This window comes from Haliotis rubra, unplaced genomic scaffold (assembly GCF_003918875.1).
Source record: "Haliotis rubra isolate DU_JTF1 unplaced genomic scaffold, ASM391887v1 Scf2, whole genome shotgun sequence".
In the NCBI taxonomy this organism is placed as follows: Eukaryota; Metazoa; Mollusca; class Gastropoda; order Lepetellida; family Haliotidae; genus Haliotis; species Haliotis rubra.
This window is the reverse complement of record NW_025766002.1, coordinates 4,081,956-4,092,937: the sequence shown is the minus strand read 5'-3', so window position 1 is coordinate 4,092,937 and position 10,982 is coordinate 4,081,956. Positions and strand designations below refer to the sequence as shown.

The window sequence follows — 10,982 nt, the reverse complement described above, 5'->3', positions numbered from 1 at the left end:
CACGACTTTTCAGAGCTAATTCTTGCTCCTTCATCAGGCGACATTAGCTCTGAAACGTCTTATAGCGAATAAAAAAGAAGTTGTGTTACATAAAACGTGTCATGTATTCATGTTCGTCCAACTTCTAAATGCCTTTCAAAAACTGCAGTAAATTAATAATTATTTTTGAAAGTGAATAATTTTTTAGTGAAACATAATTTAAGTGTTCCCAAAACAAATATCTTAATAACTGTCTTTTAATATCACGTGAACGCTGACTTAATCAACACGTTTCATCACGCCTGCTGTGATTAGCCTGTGCAATTGTCGTCTGCTCTTCACAGAACCAAAGATGAGCGGCCTAACACATGGAAGATACATGCTGAGACTTCTGAAAGAATCCTCAGCTGCCAAGCGGGTCGTCTCCACGTCTGCACGTGCTGAACAGAGTGCCGCAGTACTCAACGTCGATGGTTTAAGTTTGGAACAACAGGTACTGATTATATATCTGACTTAGCATAGGCTTCGGATTTTAGAAACGGTTGTCGCCTTTGATTAATTATTTAGGATTTTTGTCACTCGTATTAATACGAATGTCAATGTGGCAGACGAATCATTAACCCCCCGAATGTACAGATGCTGCATAGCCAAATATACGAACTTGAGAAACTTGAGTTTGTTTGTGAGAGTCTTTGCAAAATTTGTGCAGAAGGAATTTGTCAATCTCGTTAAATGCAAGATAGAATAGGTGTGTGTACTTTTGCATTGTCATTGCCATACGTACTAGTGCTGAGAATTGGTTAAAATCTCATAATTGATGATTGGTTTATTACAACCGATCAATCATCGAAAAAAATTGGTTAGCGTCATTAATGAAATTTGTTAATGCACATAAAAATATGGAAAAAACATGTAGTTCTTTTAGGTTTTTTAGCAAAATTTCACAACTTTAAAGGATGACTAGTATGTGAGGAACATACATTTCTTGGAGTCTTTAAGATAAATTCAATCCTGACTTGAAACGAGATTGTAGTGCTTATGAAATGTAACAGACAAAACCAACCTTGTAAAAAATATTGTTAATGCAAACAAGTGTTCCAAAATTGTTTGTGATCGATTATGAAAAATTGTGATCGATTGCTTGGTCGTTTAGTCACTGCGACCAATCTTCGATTATTTCAATTAATCGGACCACCACTAATACGTACTATCATCATTGTTTAATAAAACGTCAAATCGTTACACTGAAGAATAAACTAAATGCTCAATGCAAAGGATTGATATTGTCTCAAATAAATCCCTTATGACACAGAACCTTGCTATTACAATATAGAAGTATGAATGCAACACTTATCGGAATTACTGACTTTTAAAGGTTATTCTGCATAGCAAATCTTCCAATAATTCCAGTGCCCCTTACGTAGCACGATGGACTCCCTGGAGAGTTTAATCAAACCCTCTGAAACGAAAGACGCAGTACAACCACAAAGACAGGAATATGAGCCACAACCCTTTGAGGCAATACCAGGACCCAAAGGCTTACCGTTCTTCGGAACGATCTTTGACTACTTCAAGAAAGATGGCCTCCGTTTTGATAAAATGTTTGAGGTAAGCAAGAACAGCTTGTTTCGTTTACCTGAACATATATCAGAGCCTATGTCATCGGGCTGCAGATAATATGATCAGGTTCCAGGTATATTAGACGTTTATCAAATTTGTCTTTGTCGTTTGAATGCAGATAACATTAACATTATATTTTGATGTGTGCTATGTATTTTGATGCCTACTCTTACACTGTCGGTTCGAATGATTAGACAATGCCATTTAGAAAGTGGTCATATGTTATATTTTGGGATTACACTGTGGTTTCGAATGCCGGATGGGCTAAACCCCTGAAAAAAGTACTAGAATCTGTACTTTACTGAAATATTGTAAACCCAAAGATAACATATGTCACATTGGGCCACTTTCTAAAAGGTGTTTTGTATTAACAACATGTTATTACTTGTACGTAGTTTTTTCTGTTTGTACAAATACAAGAGATGTCTTGAAACATTCAGTCTGGATATTCTTAACAGTTACATGTTCGAAGTGAAATGCCTCAAACTTCACTCAAACTAACCAAATCAAGACCATTGCTGTTTTATTAGAATCCAGTTTTTGGAGTGTTTAATGGTTGTACATTCATTTATATGCAGGCCTACCGACAACGATCTCTCGAATTTGGACCTATCTACAAGGAGAAATTCGGACCAATCACAAACGTGGTGATCAGTGACCCGGAAGTATACCAGAAGGTTATCAGGTCAGAGGGCAAGACGCCAATTCGTCGTGAGATGGAGCCTATGGCATTCTACAGAACAAAGAAAGGCATCGGTCTTGGTCTCGTCAACTCGTAAGTGTCATTATCAGCATCTTGCTCTGCCATAAACATGTTAGAAAATTTCACTGCAGACAATGGGCAGGAACTTCGTTAATATCAATCACTTGATTGTCTGGTCAAGACTCTATTATTCACTGACCGCCGTTTTACAGCTATAATTCTCGATGAGTGTGGCGTTAAACAAACAAACAAACAAACAAACAACAAATCATATACTGACATTCAAAATACACGTATTGAGTATAATCGAAGATTATTGATAACAGTTGGTGTAAAAATGATCGACCTTCACTTTCAGGCAAGGCGAGGAGTGGCACAGATATCGGAAAGTGGTCAGCAAGAAGATGTTGAAACTGAAGGAGGTGACAGACTTCTGCAAGCCAATGAACGATGTCGGGGACGACTTCGTAGCAAGACTGAGAGACGTTAGCGACGCCACGTCCAAGGAGGTCCCCGAGCTTGAGAAGGAACTGTTCAAATGGGCAATGGAATGTAAGTTTCAGATGATGTGATACAGAGCAATAGGGAAGGGGTGTGTCAATTCGGAATCTTGGATCTTCTGTTAACAGCAAAATTTAGCCAAAGTTACCTTTAACTAAATGCATATGTGGACATAGTAAAAATCTAACTGAAAATGAAAATGAAATGTATGAAATATTTCTAACGGAAAGGGACATCATCATGAAAACTGGGAATTTTTATGGCAGTAACATAACATCTTCTTTGTCTGATAAAAATGAGGTTGATATTTCCTTTCAGTAACATCACACTCTTAGGAGTTGTGTGCTGTTGTGTATTACAGTAATATTACAAACTTCTCTTTCGGATATGGATACATATACCAACATCATTCAAGTGAAATCAAGATTTAATAGCACGTTTATGTTTTCATGTTTAAAGTTTCATATTAGGCGGTGACAATTACATGTTCAACCTGCCTCCTGTTGCAGCAATCGGCACCTTCCTGTTTGAGGAGCGCATCGGGTGTCTCAGTAGTCAGCCCCATCCCGAGGCCAAGTCCTTCATCGACAACCTGCAGGGCTTGTTCAAGTTGATGCAGCCCCTCATGTACAATCTTCCCATATACAAAGCCTTCCCTACCAAACTGTGGAAGCAGTACGAATCATACTCGGATAACGTCTTAGAATGCGGCAGATACTTTGTAGATAAGGTAAATATTTGTATTATTCGGTTCAAGGGATGCTTGTTCCGTCGTTTGCTTCAAATGATGACTGCCGGGTGTAAAATTGTCCATGAGGGTAAATAATATTAAAATAAATAATATTGGCCATTTATAAAGCGCTTGTTTCTACACACTTGTGCTTAAAGCGCTAATACATTAATACCCCGGATAACCCAAGCTGCATGTTAGGCGCAGTCACATGACTTATCACACAAGGTTAAAGTCACATGACTTATCCCACTGGGTACCCCTTTTCTGCTGGGTGAATAGAGGCAATTTTTAACAAACTCACTTGCCTTTTATATCACATGTGCTTCATTGTGGGACAAGACAACTCTCAGGAGTCAAGCTGCCAAACACGGTCACCCAGCGTTGCTTAACTTCAACTGATTTGTGACCTGAGCTCTATGCACAGGACCATACACCTAGGAGCAGATAGATGTGCAGAGTTATACCAACAAGGATACGCTGTAAATTCATTCGAGATAATGGTTCTAGGTCTGTCAGGATGCAATCGTTCTCGTGGCTTTCATTTCATTTGAAGGCGTGTGTGTCACATTTGTCCTTTCAGGGTGTTCCACATTTTACAAACACTATGAACATAATACTGTTCAGAGTGACCTTTCACCTTTCAGGCAGTCGCTACTCATAATACCAAAGAGCCAAAGGCGTGATTTCATAATGACCTAGGTTCCCGTAACTGTAATTAATTCGTTGGTTCTGTTGATGTTGTCCTACTGTTAGTATCCCATGTAAATAGTCAGATATGCGTAATGATGAATGTGTAGCGGTATAAAAGACCGGCAGTTTCTTACTATGTTTTATTTGTGATATTTTCAGAAAGTGAAAGCTTTACAAAGCTCAATGGCTGATGAGAACGGTCAAGAGAAGGGCGCCTTCCTCACCTACCTCCTTTCCCAGCAATCCCTGTCGCCGGAAGAGGCCGCGGAAACAGCAGTTGACCTCATGATGGGTGCCGTGGAAACGGTAAGGACATCGTATTGTAATGCATTAGGACAATTTCATTGAAAGCGGTTTTGATGATACATAAATTTGAAAACATCCGTTTGAAACCAAAGAGTAGTCACGATATGATAAAGTACGATTTAATTTAATATGTATTTCAATGCCAGTGTTGAAAAACATTGAAAATGGATAAAATATTACCCTACACTACAAAATTTAAAGGTATAAAGGTTGTATAAAACCAATACTCACCCACTCAACAGTTATTGTTCGAGTTTCATCTGAGAGATGTATGATAATACATTGGCGTAAATGACATATATATTATCTCTACGTTCACATTGCAGACGTCGAATGCTACAGTATGGTGCTTGTACAGCTTGGCCAAGAACCCCGAGGTGCAACAGAAGCTGTACTCAGAGATCAACAAGGTGCTGCCCCATAACGCTGAAATAACACCCAAGACGCTCACACAGTTACCATACGTCAAAGCCGTTCTCAAGGAGACGTTTAGGTTAGTTGCAGTACCGGGGAACGGGAGACCCTTTGCCACATACCATGATAACAATAAAAGCGTCTACAAGCTTAGCTTGAACCCTTAGTACGTGAGTTAAATGTCTTGAATGGCATTGGTCAAGTTCAATTTTTATATGTATTTTTGTCTTTTCACCGGCAATTTCTTTATTTCAGATTATATCCAATCACATTTGCCACAAGCCGAATTGTGCCAAACAAAATGGAAGTTGGAGGTTTCGAGATCCCTGCTGGGGTAAGTCCCATGGAGCTTCTACAGTTGAAAGAGTTCTTAACTGGATTATGTTTGGGCGGTTGGGTAGCCTAGTGGTCAAAGCGTTCGCTCGTTACGCCGAAGACCCGGGTTCGATTCCCTACTCAATCACTCAAATTTATTTCGTATCAAAGCCTTAGGCCCACGTACAGTACAAAATAAACAAGTGTAATTATAAGAAAGTGGCATTTGACAGTCAGATTCCCTACTTGGGTACAATGTGTGAGGCCCGCCTGGTGTCCCCGCTGTGATATTGCTGGAATAATGGTCAAAGCGGCGCAAAACCATGCTCACTCGTGCTCATGGGTTTCTCCACATCGGTACACGTGTCAGACCTGCATCACTTCAGGCTTTCCATCCACATTCCGCAGCCATGGTGTAACCCTAAAATCCCTTTATGGACCTTTCACGACTATATGAAACCCACAATGGTGTACTGTCACCCTTGAAATGTTCTTGTTGTGTTTAAAGACGTATAACATATGAATACTTATTTTTACTTTGAATCATTTTACAGACACATGTGCAGGCCAATCTTTTCGGGATGTTTCGTAACCCAGAGCTCTACTCCGAACCAGAGAAATTTCAACCCGAAAGATGGTTGCGTGGCAACACAGACAACAACCAGAAAGCTCTATCTAACCTAATCTGGGGCCATGGTGCTCGCATGTGCATTGGACGTAGATTCGCCGAACAGGAGGTTCATTTAGCCTTAACAAAGGTAGGCTTGACAACATTATGTGTCGACATCTTAACTGAATGGGTTCTGTAAATGGGAGCAATGGGAAAATTTAAACATGGCCGAGGGAAATATTCTCAAGAAGGTTGATTAATATTACGTAGTAATGCGTAAACTCGTTGGTGACTTGCTCGGGGCCAGCCAGAGGTGCCAGGAAAGAGCAAATGAATGCATGTCCTAAACATTTCCGGTTGGGATACTTTCAGACTCTTTCTGATCTTCCTTCTTTGAGTATTGGATATAAATGGAATGGGTATCACTAAAACTGGACTTGAAGTGCATTTACCATTTCAGATTCTTTAACACGTGCAGATATTTTTATTACATGTCATCAGCCATGTTACATTTTATCAACCATCACCCGTGAAGATCCGGGTTAGAATTGTCGTAAGAGGCGACTAACGGGATCGGGTGGTCAGGCCCGCTAACTTGGTTGACACGTCATCGTATCCCGATTGCGTAGATCGATGCTCATGCTGTTGGTCACTGGGTTGTCTGGTCCAGACTCGATTATTTACAGACCGCCGCCATATAGCTGGGATATCGCTGAGTGCGGCGTTAAACAACAACCAATCAACCAACCAAATCATCAATCATCATTATATTGCAGATCATCCAGAACTTCAAGCTAGAGTATCACCACGAGGATCTAGAACCTGTTCTCAACACTGTGATGACCCCAGACCGACCCGCCAAGATCAGCTTTGTCCCCAGGCAATCAACATAGACAAAGACGAAGCTATACTGCTTTCAACTCAGTGACATGTTTACTCAGCTGCTGCTGCCAGACGTTTCAAACTCCTAATCACGCTCGTACAGCTTCCATGTTCATGGTTAATACTTAGTTGGTTATGAGTACATTTGGTTTTGAGGTTAGTTTTTACTTTCAATCTGACCGTCTGATGAAGCCAAGTACTACATGATACCTTAAAGGGAGTAATGCAGGTGCTTCGATGTCGCTGTGCCTTGCTTTTTGTTGCAATAATGTGGTGCGGTATCGTTGCACTGTGCTTAAAGTTGCAGCATCATACTTTGGTATCGTTGTACTGTGCTTAAAAAAAAGTTGCAACATTTGGTATCGTTGCACTTTGCTTAGTGTTGCAGCATTGCGCTTGATACCGTTGCATCATGCAAAGCTTTGCGGCAGTCTGCTTTGGCATTGTTGCACTGTCCAAATGATGCGGCAGTGTGCTTTTGGTACCGTTGCACTATTCATAATATTGCCGCAATATGCCTTAATATCGTTGCACTTTGGTTTGCGTTACAGCACTGTGCTTTGGTAACCCAGCCTCCTGGTATAACTTATTCGTGCATAAGGCTATGATAAGGCTTTACATGAGAACATTGTACGATTAACTTCTCTAGATTTGGTTGCGAATCTCAGTGTTACAAAATGGCGACACAAAACTCGCATACCCATTCACTGAACAGATAATGTACATGGAATCCATGTGAGGTCAACTGTTCTTGGTTCTTGTTGAACCTTAACCATTCCAGCTATTCCACACTTTCATCTCAAAATATCAAAAGCAACGTGTTTTTCTAAAACTACAAAAATAACTGTTCGAGGAACACTTTTTGGAATCTTCCTAAACTGCCTTCATGCTGTCTTCTAGGAACGGCTCGACTAAGACTTACAACCCCATATAGGACTATGGCCAGTATCAATGACTTGGCTTGAACGCTTAGCAGTAACCTTGCGCCGATAAGGAAGGGAATCTTGCGACATGGGACATTACCAGCCTTTGTCATTTCGAGAAGTCATTGTATTACATATCTCTGAGAACACGACACCTTACCTCACCCTGAGCTTTCGATTGCAAGGTTCCCTTTATCTATTTGGCCAAATTCGATAACATATGGAACCGTATTTCGAATACAATAACAAGAGACGGTTACATACCTTACGACTGTGTGTTCGTATAGATGATAAATGGAACAAGTCGCTTTTGAAAAAGATTTGAATTTGGAAATAAAGAAGACTTGTCATTTAGCGTGAGTTTGTATGAGGAACGTAGTGTATTCTGCTGGGCATACTATGGATGCAATGAGATGTTATTACATATATTAATAACCTGAATTGAAATTTGTTGTAAAACGTAATACCCAAGTCCATGACTTCTTTTTATGACTTTTACATTTTCTTGGTTTTCGTAACTGTTATAATTACAAAGAGTTGGTCGGTGGGGTGCGCGGTTTTTAGTAAAGTTACACTTGCTCATTTTTCGTAATCCGGTACAGTACTTAGTGTTTGGTATGTGACCTCTTAAGCGTGACATCAAAATATCAACGTATTTTTTCCATTTATCAAAGGACAGAGCAAAGGACATTTAAATCACAGATCAAATAGTGGGGTACAACGTAAAGCAAAGGAATGCGTTTATTAAATATTTCAGTAGAGTGTCAAGTTTTATGGCCCAGCTTAATATTCTATTTTCGATGAACTGTCAACTGATTTTCAACAAGGACTGAGAACTCCATTCCGATGCTAAACAAGGGTGTTGAACAAGCATAATAATTTTTCTATTTTTCCAAAACACAAATTAGTTGTTTGATGTTTTAATCCATTAGACTAAGCAGCGGATACTGATATTTCATCAAAATTTTTGAATACAACCAATATTATATGCATGGCAGTATAACCTTCTGGTGCAGTATGCCAACTTATATTTATGATAGTTCAACGCCAGGTTTTTGGCGCAAGATTGTCCAAGTCCATGTCACCATCAAACTATACCACTACCACCTAAACATTTTGTGAATCCTTACGGTGTCCAAAATGAAGTTTTAATAATACGTATACTATAACAATGAATACAATGTCTGAATAATTGGCTTCAAACAATCCCCGGCCTCAATGACAATAACAGTATCTCTGCATTAAACACTGTCCTTGTTGAAAGTCATTACATATTGATGAATGCTTTTCATGACGTCTTTTCGAAATAAAAGATGTTTGAGTGAATGCGAATTATATCGTTTGTGTTTTTTTGTGTCATACCAATTTGTGTTTGAATACAAATATGTTTGTTGTTGAAATATAATTATTTCAGCTGTATGAAGTTGACCTGGCTTTGGTGCAACTGCATTCATCCTATCAGGGTAGATGTGTCTTTGGTGCAGTACGGGAGTAGCCTTAAGATGGATTTGTGCATGTGTTCCCATGTCCAAACTCAAGTATTTATAGACCGCCGCCATTTGGCTGGAATATACTGAGGGCAACAAACTTACAAACAAAATGCCTATAAAATACACATTTGTGTTAAAGTAAACAGAATTTATTAACGTATGAATAGCTGGACTTATTCTATACAAGGTACATTAATATGTATACATACTCCTTTTCCAACTAATGCTGGCTAGCATGCGCAGTAGTGCACATTTCGCACAGAACAAAACGGACATATTATTCATAACTTTTTTTGAGTGGCATTGTTTGGAAGTTGGAGAGCAATATACAGACAAACTCTATGGATAAACAACTTCTTTATTCAGGTGATGCGACGTTTCGATACAGCTCCTTGTATCGTTGTACATATATACTTGCGACAACGATACAAGAATCTGTATCGAATTGTCGCATCAGCGGAATAAAGGAGTTGTTCATCCATAGAGTTTGTCCGTACATATTACTCACATTCATTAAATAAAACTATATGACTCCGATACTGAGGATAACGCTAACTTAATCGTGTTAACAAAGACTGTTGGGCATAATGACATCAAAACACATTCTCAAACAAATACACGATAGTGTGTGGTTGAGGCAGCTCCTGAACAAAGTCTCTTCATATCATGAAGTGTTAACTCAGAGTGAAAACGCTAACCACTTTGGTGAAATTCGTGAAATCATGACACAACTGGGGTTTTGGTTTTAGTTTGTGGGTAAACAAAAGCCAGGTTAACCAATCAAATAGGTTGAGGATGCTGTCCTATAATCAACATATCGTTAAACCTAATTAATCCTGATAAGATTGTCTGTAAAGCGAGCTTTCTTGACCAATGAAGTTTTACTGTAGTAGCTGACTGCCAGGCAATGTTCTATATACAGTACCCTGAACCACATATAAAACTTAATACAAAATTATAAAGTTTCTATATCATCATCAAGTAAATCTAGTTCCTGCTTCATCCAACTACAACACAGACAACATCACTGACAGCAGCATCAGTGGCAACGGTGGCAACTTGGCTATACTTATACTACTACAGTCTAAATATATATACTTACCAAGCAAACAATAGCTTTTCAAGGTATGTACAGTGTTCTTGGAGCCAAACTGTAACCAACATTTTACTGTACATATGAAAGAAAAACAACAACATTTTACTGTACATATGAAAGACAAAAAAGCTATGTTTACAGCTAACACAATTCCTGAATTTGAAGTACATGTAAAACAATAACAATCATGTCGATACATTCATTGTCAACATAAAAAGAACCATAAAAATACCTGGCTCATCAACAGGATAACAATAGTGTCATAAGTTCGGGAAATATCTGATTCTGATTGGTCAATATTGGTCAGGATAACAATAGTGTCATAAGTTCGGGAAATATCTGATTCTGATTAGTCAATATTGGTCAGGATAACAATAGTGTCATAAGTTCGGTAAATATCTGATTCTGATTGGTCAATATTGGGTCAGGATAACAATAGTGTCATAAGTTCGGGAAATATCTGATTCTGATTAGTCAATATTCGTCAGGATAACAATAGTGTCATAAGTTCGGTAAATATCTGATTCTGATTGGTCAATATTGGGTCAGGATAACAATAGTGTCATAACTTCGGTAAATATCTGATTCTGATTGGTCAATATTGGGTCTTATCACTGAATCTTACTCAGTTTCACATGGAACAGGAATTATTCACCTGGACAATATGTGCTTTGATAATGTACATACATATTAAGGCTGCAATGAATTCACAATGAATAT

The 10,982-nt window shown here is 38.8% G+C and overlaps 1 protein-coding gene across 1 annotated transcript; it reads left to right on the top strand.

The window, feature by feature from the left end:
* Nucleotides 1-332: 332 nt before the first annotated feature.
* On the top strand, nt 333-7,089 carry LOC124275268 (cytochrome P450 10-like). Its single transcript, XM_046710750.1, has 10 exons — nt 333-472; nt 1,390-1,587; nt 2,178-2,374; nt 2,661-2,854; nt 3,313-3,533; nt 4,386-4,532; nt 4,859-5,025; nt 5,202-5,280; nt 5,816-6,019; nt 6,648-7,089. The coding sequence occupies exons 1-10, from the start codon at nt 359-361 to the stop codon at nt 6,762-6,764; spliced, it is 1,638 nt and encodes a 545-aa protein (XP_046566706.1). The 5' UTR covers nt 333-358; the 3' UTR covers nt 6,765-7,089.
* The last annotated feature ends 3,893 nt before the right edge of the window (nt 7,090-10,982 follow it).

What these genes read in the sequence shown, in the direction of transcription:
- LOC124275268 (XM_046710750.1), top strand. Translation starts at nt 359, where the DNA reads ATGCTGAGACTTCTGAAAGAATCCTCAGCTGCCAAGCGGGTCGTCTCC. An exon ending in GCAGATACTTTGTAGATAAG is followed by an intron (nt 3,534 to 4,385) that starts GTAAATATTTGT and finishes TGATATTTTCAG; the next exon opens with AAAGTGAAAGCTTTACAAAG. An exon ending in GTTCTCAAGGAGACGTTTAG is followed by an intron (nt 5,026 to 5,201) that starts GTTAGTTGCAGT and finishes TCTTTATTTCAG; the next exon opens with ATTATATCCAATCACATTTG.